The sequence below is a fragment of the Plecotus auritus genome (genome assembly GCF_963455305.1).
Source record: "Plecotus auritus genome assembly, chromosome: 6".
Lineage (NCBI taxonomy): Eukaryota > Metazoa > Chordata > Mammalia > Chiroptera > Vespertilionidae > Plecotus > Plecotus auritus.
The window spans coordinates 55,685,762-55,704,361 of NC_137773.1; the positions used below are offsets into that span (position 1 = coordinate 55,685,762).

Genomic DNA, 18,600 nt, shown 5'->3' on the forward strand with positions numbered 1-18,600 from the left:
GAAGAGTAGGTAAGAAATTATGTACTGATGCTCAAATGGCAAAAAGGAGCGTTAGATGGATATACGCAGACAGTCTAAGAAGAGTGAAATCTGGGGGCAAGATTGTCTCCACGGAAACTGAAGCGGTCTTTGCAGTGGCCCACACCACTGGGGTCCTGACCTGTCCCGCCTGGGCCACCACCCTCCCCTACCTTTCTGGCTGTCTCCCTGAAATACTGACAACGTGAAAAGCAAATTATTTTCAGGGTACACTTCACTATTTCAAAGATTAAGAACGTCACTACACGAATGAAACATCAGCAGGTAAACAACAATGAGCTGCTGAAGCAGACGAAGAGCTTTCTCACGGTCTGCATTTTCTTTTAATGAACTTTTGTGGCTGCTGAAATTGAGTTCCTCCCTCTTTTTAAAAAACCTGGCTTCTTCATATGAATAACGTCAACACATTTGCCGAAAGCCTCTGAAAATTCACACATTTCAGAAAAGTAATTTTTAAGCAATCGATAGTAGAAGCAAAGCCAACAGCGTTTCCATACCTGGCGCTGGTATTCTCCCGTGGAGCGCAGAGTCGCTGGGCAGCAGGTCTTTTGAATTGGAGGAGAATGGTGATTGTCTAAATGTATCTTCTGAAAAGAAAGGGCTGGGGGTCGGGGAGGAGGAGTGAAGTTTAGTAAATTAAAGTTATTTAAGGTACCCAGAGCATCAGCCCCAAACACACACACACACACACACACACACACACACACACACACACCAATGCTGGATAATGTATTTTTTAAAATGGTGTTTAGAGACCATAAGAAGATTGTGCTTAAAACAGAGAAAGTATATTACATCAGACAAGTCCCATATGCACATTCTGCTGCTAGTTTTATATGTCAGGTGAATACATGACATATTGTATTTGAAAGACGGGAAAGCCCGCAGTCAGGACAGGTGAGCACTGAATTTTACTGTTGCGTTATATGTTCTGCGAGTGTGTTAAGCCCAAATGAAGACCAAGCATCTGGGTCAGAATCAGAAAGCCTGTCAGAGGTTCTTCCCAGAGTGGCAATAGGCTTGCCCTGGATCACCCACGTGCTGGCACCTGATCCCTTGGGGACCAACAGTGTGCCTTAGCAGGGCAGATGGTTGGAGTCAGGGGCCGTTTCACTGAAGGAGAAACCTCAATGCTCCCCGCAGATACGTCTTAGAATTGTCTTGGTTCGGAAGGAGTTAAAGCCAGCTAATGGGGCTGCCAGAAGGATACCAGGAGCACCTTCATTTTCCATGAAACTGAGGCCCTGACTTGAGTGATTCTCAGTACGGGGGCTGGAACCAGGGACACAAACACCCAGACAGGGTTTCCACTGATAACACAGCCACAGTGAGCACAAAGCCTTTGGATGCTTTTAATCAGAGGGTTCTAACCCAATCACACCATCCATCTTCCATGCCTCAAACATAAACTGTAAAGAAGTATTGTGATCACATGTGAGAATACCGGAGTATCCAGCAGCGTCTAAGAACTGGCAATACCTACTTACAACAGGAAAAATTTCATCGAGGAAACTGGGTACACAGGTGGTGGACAATGCATAGGGAGCAGTAAAGCAAGCCAGAGATAGGAAAAGCTGGAGGCCACCACCACCCTGAGGCTATAGGGACAAAAGGACATAAATGGGAGCTGGGGCCACAGGGAAGAGGCAGGGGCTGCAGAAGAGGGAAAGAGGTAGAAACACCCTAGCTCTTCCTTAAGCCCCTCCCCCATCTCCCATCAGGGCTTCTGATTGGCTGAACCATCCCAGAAGCCAAACACAGCCCTTGGGATCAGGCCCCCTGCAAACCCACAGATGACAGGAAAGAAAAGATCTGAGGGCACACAAGCCTAGGACGCCCATAATAGGTGCTGCTTTCTAAAAATGCTGCAAGGCTATGGTTACTATTATTAAATGTTATAAAGGAAACAGTAAGATAAAATGAAAGACATATAAATATGTTCAAAAAGTAAAACATACATTAATAAACATATGGTTTTACAGGACAGTTAGGCTAGGTTTAATGCAACGTTGTGTTGCATACATTTTTTTCTTTGTTATTTTTATCTTTTTTCCCCTTTCTTTATTAATTAAGGTATTACATATGTGTCCTTATTCCCCCATTGCCCCCCCTCCTGCTCATGCCCTCACCCCCCTGGTGTCTGTGTCCATTGGTTATGCTTACATGCATGCATACAAGTCCTTTGGTTGATCTCCCCCCCAACCTCCACCCTCCCCTACCTTCCCTCTGAGGTTTGAGCATCTGATCGATGTTTCTTTTTAGTTATATCTTACACAAAAAACAATTTAATAGGCTTAACAATGAACTGGTTGTAGGCTAGCAGGCACTGGGGAATGGGGAGACACGCCATTTTATGCCAAACATCTCGTGTAAACGATACAAACACTGAAAGGAAAAGGCCATGCGGCATGGAGTCTAAGAGCATGCGCTTGAGAGGAAGCAGTTCTGGGTTCGAACTCCAGCTCCCCCACTCAGGGCTGTGTGACCCTGCACCGATCAAGATCCTCCATGGAACATGCTTTTCACAGTGCCGGGCAAACAGTAAGTGCTCCATAAATGTGAGCTGTTTTTTATTTGCATCTGTCTACCTGAAGGAGTGCATAAATGAAACATTCCTCACAAGATGGCAAGATGTGCAGTTTCCTTGAATAAAATAAGTGAAGGAAAGGTTGCTCTGATTTGGAAGGGTCAGCTGACTGCTGGAGGGACTAGGTTAAGTTTCAATATTTCCATGAAGAAAACTGTTTAGAGTCAGAGCACTTTTACTGGTGAAGATGTAGAGACGTTGGAGGATTGTTGGTCAAACCCAGAGTGTAAGATTTCTCAGTCCCCACCTCCCTAGTTCTGAAGCTTCCACAGGAGGCAACAGTGACATCCACGTGTGGACCGTTCACACGGAAACACCACAGGCTGGCCCTGGGCACAGGGTGAAGAGCGGGCAATGGGCCTGCCTGTTATTGTCACGCTGGCTGTAGCAGTTACCTTGACATCGGAGAGTCCAGGGGAGCCCATGGAACTGTTTGGTCTGAAATGTGGAGTCTTCCATGAGTCGCAAGAGGGTCCCCCTAAAGGGTATCAAGACTATCACCCTCCTTGCCACAGAGAAACACGTACACTGCCCTCATTCCCTCGGGTTCACAGTAACCGTGAGGGCCTACACTATGCCAGGCCTGGGAACAGATCTCAGGAAGCGCAGAGGCCTGTGTGCACAGGTGAAAGGGAACCGTCACGTGACTAGTGCTGAGGACGGGAGGGGTACAGAGCTAACTTGGGGGTTGGCCTGGCCAGGACGACTGGGAGGCTTTGCTGCAGAAGCCACAGCTGCAATGCTCAGAGTTCATGTCCATTCAGGCCGGGAGCTGGGCGTGCAGTGGGTTACACAGAGTTTGGAATTGGAAGGATCTGAGGCTGAATGCCATACTGGCCACTTAGAGTCAAGTGACCTTTTTCAAATCAATATCCTTTCTAGCCTCAGTTTCATCATTGGAAAGAGGTTTAAAAATACCATCTCTATAAGGGTGCTATCCTGGTTAAATAAGACATTTCATGTTAAAGTTCTTAGTACATGTACAGTAAAACAGGAACACGTGTATTGCTTACTAAGTATCTGGCACTGTTCTAAGGTGGTCTGTGTGTATTAACTTCACTTAATCCTCACAAGGACCCGAGGGTGTAGCTACCACTATTATTATCTGTATTTTGTACAGATGGAGAAACTCAGGCACAGAGAAGTTAGATAAGTGTCCATGCCATGAGCGGAGCCAGCATTTGAATCCAGGCAGGTTGGCGTCCACTGTGCACTTTCACCCACTAAGCTGCCTTTGTGTGGTCTCTTAGCATCTAGACAACTCATGGACAACACAGAATCATGATGCTTGGAATGGACAAAACAAAGGGAAGGGTTGGGGGGAAGGATGAAGGAGGATGGGAGCAGCCACTTCAGTAAGCAGAATTCTGGGACACTGCAGGAAGACTGTATCAATTGAGAAGTTGAGCAAGTGAAAATAATTTTAGTCTTTACTTCTCTCTAGAAGTTAAGAGATGCTCCACTTTTCGCATACTTCCACCCACCGGGGATGGGGCAATTTGCAATCCTAACCCTTCTCCACTGCCTGTACCCACTGTTCCTGGGGGCAGCTCCTCACTATTATCAAGTCCAAATGAAAAGCAAAGGGTAATGAGGCCATGAGGTGTTGGCTAACCTCTAACTCAACACAAATATGAAGCTCATGGTGGCACTATGGCCACCTAGATTGGCATCCATGCCTCAGGAAGAGGAGGGGAGGCCAAACTCGGAGCATGCCCCATGGAGCATGGGCTTGCTCAATGGTTTTAGATCCCCAATAACACTGGTCATCTTTAACTGTGCCCGTGCTCTGAGGACAGATGACCACCCTGCAGCTTCGTGCTGAGTGATGTAATGTTTAGTGTTGGGATGGTGTTCCTTAAGCGCCTTTTCTTTTCCTGTCAGGTCACCCATTCTCAGCAGTTGCCCAGCTTTGCGGTGGATGAAGCCGGCACCCCGTTCAGGCTGCAGTGACTGAAGGGAGGGAAGACCCAGGAGGGGCCCCACACAGGGTGAGCTGAGTTCGAATCTTCCCAGGGAGAAAAATACATGAAACACAGCTTCACAATGTAGTCGTCTCTGACACACATCTGTACAGTCCTCAGTTACCACTCCTTCCACAAAAGGAGCCAGTTTGTGCATGTTGCAACCTCTCACTTCCTGACTCTCCAAAACTTGAGTAATTTTACTATGAAAAAGCCTCTCCATCAAAAAGTGAGCCAAGGAAGTGGAAAAAGGCAAACACTGTTAAAAATTGATCTATGATCAATATATTTGGTTAAAAAGTTGGTAAAGGAGCAGGTTGAAACTAACTGTTAATGGGGGGCGGGGGTGGTGGTGGTCAGTCACCTGTCACTTAGGGAACAAATCACCATCTACCACAACATACTCCTGTTGGCCCTGCACAATAACAGGTTACCTGGAAGACATAGCTGATTCGTGTAAACATTCAGTACACATTCGGAAGTAGCATCTACAAGCTGTTGGAGTAGAGTTAGGACTGCCCAACATGCCATTACTTTTCCTGCTTTGTGTTACTTTAAAAAAGGCAAAACTTTTATCTATTCAACGCTCTTTTCTGGGTAAACATGAAATGGAGGTTAAATGTGTATTTCTGTAGAAAATCTACAGGTTAAAATACGTGATTGGGCAACTCCAGGCATTAGACGGCCTGGGCTGTAGGGTCAACAGCACGGGGCTTCAGAACGAAAAGATTTACAGTTAATAATAAAACAGTCCGTAAAAGATTATGACTCTACGTAGTGATACGTTTTGCTAAGTGCCGGCTGTGGCACAGGGTTCTCCACCTTTGACATCTGAGGGCCAGCAGGGAGCTCGCTGCCCATAGAACAGCCGGTTTGCCACCCCTCCCCCAGGGCCACCGTGAAAACCAAAACACCACGGTGATTCTCAGTGAGGTGGCCATAGCAACACAGAACTGAAAGGAAAAGAAGAAGGTGGACACAATATGTAAGGGAAAGTTAAGAAGAAAAAATTTGTTTAGTAATGACACAATAATTTTTAAGGAACGACAGAAGTAATTTTTTTTCCTTCTAGAAGACAATGATAATAACTCCTAGGACTGAATTTGGAGATGGCAAATTGAAAAGAAAGATTAAACAGAAAAAAAAAAATATCTTGCTCCATAATGACTTTTTACTCAGAACACATAGGGATCTACGTATTTTAAAATGGAATGAAATTCTATTAAATGTAAGGGTTTCTGGTACATCATCCTGAGTGATATTCTGACTTCAATCCCCACATAGACAAAATTTTCTTTAATGAATAAAAAAGATGGGGTATTTTCAAGTGAAAGTACTTGAGTCTCCATCCAGCTTCCATATTTTTTTCTAAGAGCTGGGTAAAATATGTCTAAAAGAATTTGGACTAATTTTTAATATTTTTAAAATTGATTTCAGAGAAGAAGGGAGAGAAAGAGAAATAGAAACATCAATGATGAGAGAGAATCCCTGATTGGCTGACTCCTGCCCGCCCCACACTGGGGATGGAGCCGGCAACCAGGCATGGGCCCTGACCGGGAATTGAACCGTGACCTCCTGGTTCATAAGTCGATGCTCAACCACTGAGTCACGCCAGCTGGGCTGGGTTAATTTTTATATTGCTTTGTTCTTTTTTAAGGAAATGTCAAGAATAAATGATCTGACTCAGATATTCCTGAGAAGCCACATACTGTGAAAGGAGAGCCAGAAGCCCCATTCTGAGCTGGAGAATGGCCGTGGGAGCCAACGTTACCTTTCTCTGGCTGCTCCCTGGCAGGCCCCAGTATGGGCCACCTCACCACAGGCTGTTACCCCCCTGTTAACGGGGCCTTTCTGAGTCTTCACTTAGCCCCAGCCATGTACTCAGTGCACTGAAATACTCGTTCTCTGTATTGGTATATCATGTTATTTTTAAAGAACTGAGATTCCATGTACAGGTGTCTCCCCCCTCCCTCCCCCCCAAAAAAAAAGGTACACACACTTTAACAGCTGGTAGCTCAGTTTTGAAAATGAAATGTATTTTAATAAACACTGCCTTTACAATTATTCAAAGTGTTATACACATTTTTTGGGCCACCCTATATTTATCTAAAACCATTGTGCTGGCATTTTTAAAACTCTGACCTCTGAACCACTCAGACCTTGAGACGTCCCCAGGAGTGACACACTGCGTGACATGCTGAAGTGCACAGGAAACACTAGTCAAAAACAATCCTTCAAGCCTCCAAAAGCCTCCAGAAGACACGGCGATAGACCAGTTATTCCAAGAGTAAATCTCACTCTAGTTCAAAGACTTTCTGGATGTGTGCAATAGGAGGCGGAAATGGATACAGTAACTTCCATTTGGAATCTCCGTGTATATATAATGAAAGTAAAGGAAATGACAACAAACCGGAAATGTTTCTTTGAACAAAACCCAGACCTTGCTAACAATAACAGAATACAGTCCTTGCCAAAACCAGAACAAGTTTTTTTTTTGTGTGTTTTTTTTTAAAGCTTTTGCAACACATCAATGAAAAAAGATGGGATTATTTGAAGATAAGGAAGAGGGGGAAATATTTGGATTAGTTGTAACTACCTTCTCAACATTTCCTTAAGGACTTTAAGGTCAGAAGAAACTTTCTAAGAAGCAGGAGCAGCCTGCATGAAAATATACTCACAATCAACAACAAAAACATTGCCACTTTTTAAACAGATATTCATTGTTTTAAAAAGATAAAATAAGATGATTTCATTTTCACCTTAATTATCACAATGAATGCAGCTTTCTTCACTTTTAGGTGGTGCTTACTTTTTCTCAAATATGACCAACCTTGATTCATTTATTTGCTAATAATTTAAAATAAAATAGTAGATGCTTAATATTTTTTAATATTTTTATATGTCTATATGTTGTAACATATTTATAAATTATTGTATTTGAAATATACAAAATGCTTAGGTCCACAGATTTTTTAAAAGAATTTTGAGGAGAAACCAAGATGGTGGCATAGGTAATCACCTATATTTGCTGCCTCTCACAACCACATCAAAACCACAACTAAACGGCAGAACAGCTACCACCCGAACCGCGGGAAAGCTGGCTGAGTGGAAGTCCCACAACTAGCGAGGTGAAGAGAGCACAGTGAGACCGGTAAGAGGTGCGGAGGCACGGAAAGTGCTGCACCTGGATGTGCTGCTTTTTAAACCTGGAGGGAGATACAAGCTCCCGACTGCTCTGAGCTCCAGTTCCGGGCGAGACTCTGGGGGACCCAGGCACATACGGGGAGAAACTGGACTGTCTGGCATCGGGACAAGAACACAAGGGCAGCTTACTCTTAGAGGTGCTCACAGCAATCATTGTTCCTGCACCAGGTCGCTGGACGCAGAGAACCAGGGACTTCTCCAGTTCAGGGCAGCCATCGCTGTTTGCTCCGCCCTGGTGATTCCCAGAGACCCCGCCCCACCCAATTTACAACCCCACCCAAACTGTACGCATTGGCTTTTGCATATGAATGGCCTGTCCTTTCTTCTAAAACAAACTGCAGCTGGGTCAGAGAGCCCCAGAGATTTTAAAAGAAGGGCCACTACCTGGCAGCAGCAGCAGCCTTGCTTCACAGCTGGGCCTCATCTGGGCACTTCCAAACCCCATACAAAGAAGAGGAATATGCAGATGTCTCTGTAGCTCCTGCTGGGTGGCCCCAGACAGTGGCTGACCTTGCACCTCCTTGGAGATCCAAGAGCCAGTGTACCCAGTGGTCAGAGTGGGACCATCCAGATTACAACTCCTCAGATCCATAAGGGACACACTCAGGGGGCAGACTCAGGGAGCACCAAAGACCCACTGAAGCAAGTCTTGCCCCATAAGGGTGTCTCCAGCACAGAAGTTCTCCCATCATAGACACAACTGATCCTCACAGCCAATTGGCCTGGAGGTCAATTCCTCCCAGTGATACCAACAGCAATCAAGGGTTAACTACAACAAGACTGTGCAAACAGCCAAAACCGGTTTGGCTCAGTGGATAGAGCGTCGGCCTGCGGACTGGGAGGTCCCGGGTTCGATTCCGGTCAAGGGCATGTAACTTGGTTGCGGGCACATCCCCAGTAGGGGGTGTGCAAGAGGCAGCTGATCGATGTTTCTCTCTCATCGATGTTTCTGACTATCTATCCCTCTTCCTTCCTCTCTGTAAAAAATCAATAAAATATATTTAAAAAAAAAAAAAAAAAAAAAAAAAAAAAAAGACTGTGCAAACAACAAACAAAGGGATGCATCAAGAGCATCAACCTCAGGTGACTGGGGAGGCTGAGTCACTGGGCCCTATAGGACACCAACTACACAAGGCCACTCTATCAACTCAAGGAGACTAAGCAGCTACCCAGTACATAGAAACAAACACAGGGAAGCAACCAAAATGCAGAGACAAAGAAACAAGTCACAAATGAAAGAAATGGATGAAAGCAAAACACTGGATATTGAGTTCAAAACCATGGTTATAAGGTTACTCAAGAATATTCTAGAAACCTCTGAGAAATTTAGTGAGACCCTCAATGATATGAAAAAGGATCAATCAGAAATTAAGCATACACTGACTGAAATATAGAATAATATACAGAGATCCAACAGCAGACTAGAGGGTCCCAAGAATCAAGTCAAAGATTTGAAATACGAAGATGCAAAAAACACCCAACTGGAAAAGCAAAAAGAAAAAAGGATCTAAAAGTATGAAGATAGTGTAAGGCGCCTCTGGGACAACTTCAAGAGTACAAACATCAGAATTATGGGGGTGCCAGAAGAAGAGAGAGAGCAAGATATTGAAAATATATTTGAAGAAATAATGACAGAAAACTTCCCCTACTTGGTGAAAGAAATAGACTTACAAATTCAGGAAGCACAGAGAACCCCAAACAAGAGGAATTTTAAGAGGACCACACCAAGACACATGATAATTAAAATGCCAAGAGCAAAAGACAAAGGGAGAATCTTAAAAGTAGCAAGAGAAAAACAGTTAGTTACCTACAAGGGAGTACCCATACGACTGTCAGATGATTTCTCAATAGAAACTATGCAGGCCAGAAGGGACTGGCAAGAAATATACACAGTGATGAATAGCAAGAACCTACAACCAAGATTACTCTACCCAGCAAAGCTATCATTCAGAATTGAAGGTCAGATAAAGAGCTTCACAGACAAGAAAAAACTAAAGGAGTTCATTACCACCAAACCAGTATTATATGAAATGCTGAAGGGTATTCTCTAAGAAGAGGAAGAAAAAGGTAAAGATAAAAATTATGAACAACAAAGTAACAATAAATACATATCTAAATACAAGTGAATCTAAAAATCAAGTGAATAAAAAATCTGAAGAACAGAATAAACTGGTGAATATAATAGAATCAGGGGCATAGAAAGAGAGTGGAATGACAATTCTCGGGGGGAAGGGGGTGTGGGGGGTGTGGGAAGAGACTGGACAAAAATCTTTCACCTATGGACAAGGACAATGGTGGGGGGTAAGGGCATGGGGTGGGGTGGGAACCAGGTGGAGGGGAGCTATGGGGGAGGGGAAGAGGAACAACTGTAATGATCTGAACAATGAAGATTTATTAAAAAAAAAAAAAAAGAGTTCTGATCCCTTAAACACCCAGTGAGATCCTTTTGCTTGAGTACAGCAATTGCTAAATGCTACCCTGGACTGTACGTGGTTCTCCTATCTCCCACCTTGGTCCTCCTATCAGTTTCATTTCAGATGAGAGATTGTGTAGCTTCACTTCTTGTGAAGCGGACCCAGACATTAACTGTTTAGGTAGAAAAATCAGTGCCCATTTTCATATGGACATTCCTGTCATCAGTTAAAAAAGTAATCTATTATGAAAGAAAACACAGTTTTAATGGTGCTCATGACAGCGTCCTTCCCTCCTCAATCCCAGAAATGAGGGCCCCTATTTCTGAATGGTTTTATTTATTTACTTACTTACTTTAATAAAAGTACCCAGGATGCAGGTCAGTGGACACAGGGGTGGAGAAGAGTGCTCAAGTTTAACAATGACTGGGCCCTGGCTGGTGCTGCTCAGTGGTTAGAGCGCTGGCCCAAGCACCGAAGGGTCTTGGGTTCAATTCCCAGTCAAGTGCATGTACCTGGGTTGTTGGTTGTCTCCCCACCCCCTGTCAGGGCACATGTGAGAGGCAACCAGTCCATGTGTGTGTCTCTCACACCGATGTTTCTCTCTCTCTGTCTCTCACCCCCTTCATACCTCCCTCTCTCTGAAAAGCAATGGAAAAAATATCCTCTGGTGAGGATTTAAAAAGAAAAAAGAAAAAAAATGGCTGGGGTGATAGTGTCTCTGACCTAATGACAACCCTGACCATCCAAATACTAAATCCCCTATTCAAGCTTAAAATGGACACAACAGAGAAGACCTCCTGTGACCCCAGTGGGCCAGGCCTGGAAGCCCGGTCATTGATTAAGTTGGGTGGACACATTTTCAAAGACAGAACTGTAGTGAATAAACATGAATTAATGGCCATGCATTGGCAGGCTTCGGCGGGGGCATGTATCTACACACTGAGGCTGGCATTGCAGATTCAGTGGGTTCTAAATGGCGCTTGTGGGCAGATGGAGAACCAAGGTCACTCCATCATTCGACTACCCCTATGAGCACCAGATTTTCTTCTTTAATTTTTGAGGTGAGGAGAAAGCTAAGATGTGTTTCTTTCTCCTCCTAGTCCATTGACATGGCTGTGCACTTGGCTGGTGCCTATCAATAGAACCTTCTCAGCAAAGATAAAACCAATCACCTATATTGTGAATTCTGTAAGGTGTACAATGGTATTGTAGAAAATATCCTTAATTTTTAGAGATGTATATCAAAGAATCTGAGAGTAAGTGTTATGATGTCTGGGATGTCATGAAAACATAGGGGGAAAGATTGGTGAAGTAAGCATGGCAAATGTTTGTTTAATCTGGGTGGTGGGATATGGTGATGCATTACATTATTCCTTCTACATGTTTTAAAATTCTCATTAAAAAAATCAACAGCAACAATCAAACAAAAAGTTCAATCCACACAAACCACCAAATGAAATAATAAATGACAATGAAAGAAAATGCACAAAAGGACAAATACAAATGCTTCCCCCTGAACAAAATGCTTGATAACACTAGGAATCGATAAATGAAATGGTTGTAACTAGAAGATATAATTTTTAACTCCCAATTGGTAAAAAAAAATTTTTTTTAATGATAAAGCACAGAGATCCTTGAAATATTCTCTCTCTCTTTCATTAGCTTATGGTAGAATCATAGAGTCAACCTTTCTGAAAGTCAATTAGACAATTCACAGCAAAAGCCTGAAAACTGTGAATGCTTTTGTCAGTCAATTTATTCCAGTACCGTTTATATTACCAACAACTTGGGAAAACAAAACCAAACACAACCCTTCATACCCATTAACAGGAGGCTGATTAAGTCTGTTATGACATGCAAACACTGAATACTATGCAAACACGGAAAGAACAATATTGAGTTATGTTTATTGACATGAAAAGAATATATTGCTAGTGAAAAAGAGATTACAAAACTGTATATATAGTTGTAGCTGGTTTTTATAGGAAAATATATGCATATAAATAGGAAAAAATCCAGCCAGGATATGCAGCACCATCTTAGCAGTGGTTGTCTGGGTAGCAGGACTGATTATTCATGATTCTCTTTTATTCTTTATGTTCTCCTGGAAATAAACGTTATTTTAAAAATTTAAACAAACTGCTGTATGCCTGAAACTAATATAATATTGAGTGTCAACTGTCATTGAAAAAAAAATTAAAAATAATATTTTAAGTTTTATGGTTTGGGATCCTTTATTTCTATTTTAAAAGAGACTCTGAGTCTTTTAGAAAGAAATCCAAGGAATAACATTGAAGGCAGTTGTAAAAGACATAGGCTGGGACAACTCCACCTAAGTTATGATCCCACCAGGATCAGTCAAGTTCAGTTGCAGAAGGCCGAAAGGTATCGAAGGAAGAGGCTGTTTCAAATATCAGAACAATAGAGGACCTTAGGAAGAAAAAAAAAAATTGGTGATTTAAAAATTTTATTTTCTTCTCTGAAAAGTACAAACACCTTCTATTTAGAGTTGTCTTAGAGGCGGGCCAACCCGTACAACCTAACACCACATTTTCAAGGAACAATTCCTGTCGTGGTGGCTGGAGCATTCATCCGCTGTGCAGCCGGGAAACTTCTCAGGACAGGTAGCACAATGCCAGGCCTTGTGAGGGCCACTGCGCCGGGGGCCAGGCCCCGAGAGCCCGAGCCAACGCAGGCCACGGAAGTGAACCTGCATGTCAAGCTCGGCTCGGCGAAATGTCAGCCAGCGAGGGCCCTGGCTCTCCCGCAGGAATCTGCCTTTCTGCATAAGCAAGGGCGGCAGGCCCTCGCTGGGGGAGCAGAGGACGGTGACCTCAGTCTCCCTGCAGGGAGTCGGTACTTTGTCCTGTGGAAGCTCCAGGGAACACCAGTGAAATGTGGGTGCCCCCAGGCCATGGCATCATCCCTGAGGGATTTTCAGCCCTCAACAGAGGTCAACCCTTGAACATTTGATATCTTTTGAGTAACAACCGTGGAGACAGTCTTGAGAGCAAATCCCAGACAGGAGGAACAAAGTGAGGCTGGCACCTCAGCCGCACAGACCTTTGGGTCGTGTCACCTCTGCATCACCTGTCAAAGGTGACTAGGAGAGACTATAGGTTCTGGGTGTCTACTGACAGGGCCCTACAGATTTACACTTTGTTCCTGACTGTCCTGAGTTACGCAAACAAGATGGACACTGTTGCAGGCCAGGAGGAATAGAGGTGGGAGAGCCCCTGCAACACGAAGAGAGAAAGGCACAGCCCTCGTGCGATCTTGACGAGGAGATTTGAACTGGCCTCTTCATAGTCACACAACACGAAACGGTTCTGGCAGTGTAGTCCCAACGACAACAGTTCAATACAGATGTCACAGGGGTGCGAGAAAATGGCAGAGGGCGTCCCTAAGGACAAAGGGGTAGAGAGATAGACCAAAGTACTGAGAAAGGTTTGGTGAAGTAAGAAAAAGGAACCTTCAAATGGCAGCAATCTACAATGTCGTTTCAGACTTTTTATTTTAAGAAGTGATTCATTGTGTTCCGAGATTAGTTTTAATTTCTTTAAAAACTGAAAACGCAGAGATCAGTTGAAGGGTGTGTGGCCAATGAAAAGACTCTCAAGTCAACATCTGTGTCGGGGCAGCTGCGACCGTGGTACAGGCTGTGCCCTGCACACCAGAACCACATTAGGGGCACAGTGACATCGCAGGCATCAGAGGTTTACACATTTCCTAGGACAGTCTTCCAGGTGGTGGCAGTGGAGCAATAGTTCCCAACATGGGGCACATGCCCCACAGGGGGGCAACTTGATTTTTAAGGGGGGCAATTCAAGCATGAGTTATCAACAGTGAATTTTTTGCATTTCTTATGGTTCTAGGGGCCTCATATACAGTATATAAATATATAGTATGACATATTTATGCATTTCAGTTCTCTATTATATGTTTTGAAACCTTATTTGCTATTTTTTTCATATCTCTTCATATTATTATTTTTTTTAATGATTTCTTCCTCAGTACTTCAACTGTCCTTTCATTCTTTTATTTTTCTCTTTGATGGATGCCATGTTCTTTGGAAGTTTGTTTTAGACCAAGATAATGGCCTTTTAGGCTTCCTCCACATGAATAAGAATATGTCACAGGGGAGAGGGACATCAGGATTTTAGAGCTGCTTAGGTGGGGCATGGCCAAAAAAAAGGTCGGAAACCACTGGTCTAGAGGAAGGCACTTTATTTATCACCTGAGGATATTTTTCCATTGATCTTTTAGAGGGTGGAAGAGAGAGGGAAAGACAGAGAGAAACATCAGTGTGAGAGAAACATATCTATTGGCTGCCTCCTGGAAGCACCCCGACGAGGGCCCAGGCCGGGGAGAAGCCTGCAACCAATGTACATGCCCTTGACCGGAATCAAACCCGGGACCCTTTGGTCCACAGGCTAGAGGAAGGACACTTTAAAAAGAGTTGCAATGCCCACCAACAGCCTTGACTTCACTAAAAAAGCTTGAATATCCTAAACCCAGTGGTCAGCAAACCGCGGCTCGCGAGCCACATGCGGCTCTTTGGCCCCTTGAGTGTGGCTCTTCCACAAAATACCACGGCCTGGGCGAGTCTATTTTGAAGAAGTGGCGTTGGAAGAAGTTTAAGTTTAAAAAATTTGGCTCTCAAAAGAAATTTCAATCCTTGTACTGTTGATATTTGGCTCTGTTGACTAATGAGTTTGCTGACCACTGTCCTAACCAAAGGGACGCCATGAAATGAGCAGTAATTTCCATTTTTTAAAAATAGAATTCTCAGCATATTTGATCTTAAAACCTTAAACTGTAAAGGGTTAAGAGAATCTAAGGAGAGCAACTCAGAAACCACCAATTTCATTTGCTCCCTTTCCTGTTTTCTTAATCGCCTCCGTCTAATCCCGAGTTCTCTGTGTGTCATCTTTTACTTTTAAGGTAATGGAGCATTGTTCTCTTGTGCCTTTCAAAAAACGTAAAGGGAAAATTGCACAAATTGAGGCAGCACATTATATTTTTACAAATTTGTGCAATTTCTATTACTGAATCATAAATATTTAAGGACATTTCATCCAAACCCTCACATGGGGAAATTCTATATTGAACACTTCCAAATGCGTATGTTTCTCAGTAAACACTGTAAGTGCCATTATCTAAATCACAGAAAAATAGCCTGCATTTCCAATTTTGAAAATTGTGCAAATTAAATGTTGGTCGGCACAGCATGATATAAATCTCCCTTTCTTGGATTTTCCCCACTTCTGCTTTTTTGTCTAGTGAGGGAGAGAAAAGGACAATTCAGGTAAACACTTCCTTGCTTTTGGAATAGAGTGTGCCAGGTGTGAGAAGTTTTTCTTATAGGCCTGCAATCTTATATCCCCAGGGACACTGAATTATTAATGGGGGAAGAAGAACAAATAACCAAGAGAGGGTTCTTGGCAGCCATTGTTTGAAGTCCATGGTGTTACACAACATTGAGCATGTCCAATTCACCTGCCAGGAGCTATCTGACTCTGACTCTAGGGCTCCATTTTCCTATTTCGATCTTATCCTGCACCTGGCTGGGTGATGGTCCATGTCAGAAGATGGAGATCTTCTTTTTATTCCATTAAACTTTGGGATCTGGTTATGATATCATGCCTCATGTATTTTCATCGACAAACGATCATAGTAGCTGGTTATCTGGTCCCTGTGGAATCCAGGCTTGTGCGGGGGAAGGAAACAGAAAAATCAGGATTTGGTTAGTCTCTTAAGGGTTCAAGCCTTCTGTTCTCATGGGTCTGGCTGGCCTGCCTTCCCATCTCATTTGTCAGGTCGGATGGCGTTAAGAACACTCTGTCCACACACTATCTCAAAGGAGACACACGGGCTTCTTTACACTTGGATTGAATTTTCTAGACTCTAAGGTTAAACAGGCAAAGGAATGACTATTTTAGCATTTCCAGTGATGTCCCAACCAAGGGACTGATGCGATGGAGGTGCCAGAGGAGGGCATGCACGAGGGAAGAGGGGTGAGGTCAAGGCACTGGTGAGCAGGACCATATGAGCCAATCATTCTGGCTGCTAAGTAGATTGATTTTTTCTGCCTGGCTTACATGGTGGGTGCACTTTGGTAATTGTTTTTTCTCTTTACTTTTGGGAAGATGATCCCAATTTAAGCAGCTGCATCTAAGTTTTTAGGATTAAAAAAAAAAAAAGGAATTCTTAAACCAGTTCTTAAAATGTCTGGGATTTGTTTCAAAATAATCCAGGGGAGAGAAAGGAACCAAAAGGAGAGGATGGATGAAAGTATATGGGTTATGATAATTGTTCAAACTGAAGGATGAGTACATTCTGTAGTTTTGAAATTCTCTATTGTAAAAGTTAAAAACAAACAAACAAATGAAAAAAAAAAAACACAAAACAAAACACAAGGCAGAGAGCCAATGATCCAGAACTTGCAAGTTATTATTTTCAACCTTTAGCTTCACCTAAGCCTCTTTTTAAACATTGCTAACAAGGAATGCTGTCTAACATCATTTTCTCTTTCCATATCTCCCCACCTTATAACAGAGGTATTAACAAACAGCGGATTGCCAATGGACAGTTGGGACCAGGGAGGGTTTGATGAGGAGGGAGGTGTAATCACGGCCCATGTGGGATGGGGAGTTCCCTGTAAACACATCCACCGGCTTCATGTTCTCTTGGTGCCCGGGCAGGGAAATCAGCACCCCCAAGTCTCACTGGTCGGCACATATTGAAATGCCAACCTACAGAGGGTGGCTACACTTTTCCTTAGTTCTTGTGGTTAGAATGAGAGTCAAGATCACTAATGATAAACCATTGTGGGGGAAGCCATGGGTTTATAGAGGACGGGGAGAGAGTCAGCTCCTTTCTTCAGTGCGGCCTGTCTCGTCTCTCCCCTCATCCCCCCGGGTGTCAGACCCCATGAGCGGGAGGTGTCACAGAAGCGAGGAGCTCATGCATCCATTGGTGTTTGAAAGAGCTTGATCGGAATTCTTCCCTGGGAGCAGCACCCCAGGGCTTCCCTTCCCCATTATCCTTCACTGTTAAATTATGCTCCATCTTAAATGTGCCTGGCAACGCGCAAACACGGTAGACTCGGAACTTGATTCCAATCATGAGCCATTGTTCTGTACAGTCAGAGGCTTCTAGGAAATCAAAAATGAGAAATCCGATAACTAACCAAACATCCCACTAAGTACTTACAAATCTGGAGATATGAGAATGTGGAGATGATGCAGATCTTTCTGAAAAGTATCCCAAATATTACCTAACACATAACCCATAAGTTGACCTTGTGCATATGAAATAAACCAGGACTCAAAAAAGGAGAGAGTTGACACCCCTCCCCCACCCCCCTGCATCCCTGCTATCAGTTAACTCAGGTTAAAGAGGATTTCTTGGCACAGAGAAGCTTGATTCTATTTCACCTGAAGTAATGAGGTGAAAAGGTAAAAAAGGAGGCCTATGTGAGGAGAAGCTAATTGAGTAAGTTGCCAACTCAAAGGAAAAATAAAAACACACTGAGGATTTTGTAGAAAAACAATAAACCAAAAATTCTGTAATACTGATTTCTGAACACTATTTCATGGGGTGGGGTGGGGGAGGGGTTTATAGGCAGCACCTCTTCTTTTACTTTGGGCAAAAGATCTGATTTCTTTTTGCTCCCATCAAGCGGAGGGTTTAAGCATTGCTTCATTTTTGCCCAATGGCTAAAAGACATTCTCTCCTGTCCTGTAATTATGCTCTAGCTCCAGCCAAGGCAATGAAGGCTACGAGGCTGGTTCAAACCTCCTCTTCCCTCTTCCCAGAGAACACCTGAAAAGCATAAAATAACGTGGTCTTGCCGCACACCTTTCTGTGATATAAATATTACAATGTAAGCTTAAAGAGCAGCATAGGACCTCCATGGGAGATGCTGCTGAGGTCCTGCTCAGCCCCCTCTCCCCCGCACCCCGTGCACTCTCCGAGTTGCTGGGAGTGTGGGCTGCTCACTGTCCTCACCATCCGCACCCCCTCCTGGGGAGGTCACAATTGCCCCTGCTGAAGTCTGTGAATACTATGGGCTGCCCCCTTGCCTCAAGGCAGGATTCACTCTGATGCAGTTCACCTTCCAGAATTCACGGTAGGACAGAGCTGAAGCGCGAATCCAGCTACAACCGCATGCTTGCTCAGTGACCTCGCCTTCCTCTCCTGCCCCGTCACTTCCCCGCAGCCTCTGGAGAGTACACTCCTCGATAAAGCCCTCCACGGCCACACTCCTCTCGGGCTCTGCTGCCAGGGAACTTGGCCCAGGACACTGCGAGAAGCCCATGGAAGCCAATGAAAAGGAACATTTACTATTTGTAGCCTGCCACCTTTCGATGTGTACCAATATGACCAG

The 18,600-nt window shown here is 43.8% G+C and overlaps 1 protein-coding gene across 3 annotated transcripts in view; it reads right to left on the bottom strand.

Moving 5' to 3' along the window:
- The window catches only part of ZNF827 (zinc finger protein 827), a 174,268-nt gene that overhangs the window by 63,792 nt on the left and 91,876 nt on the right, over nt 1-18,600 (bottom strand). For all 3 annotated transcript variants that reach the window (XM_080671755.1, XM_080671756.1, XM_080671757.1), the window contains exon 8: nt 537-640. In XM_080671755.1, the coding sequence (XP_080527881.1) occupies nt 537-640 (104 nt within the window). The remainder of the gene's footprint in view (nt 1-536; nt 641-18,600) is intronic.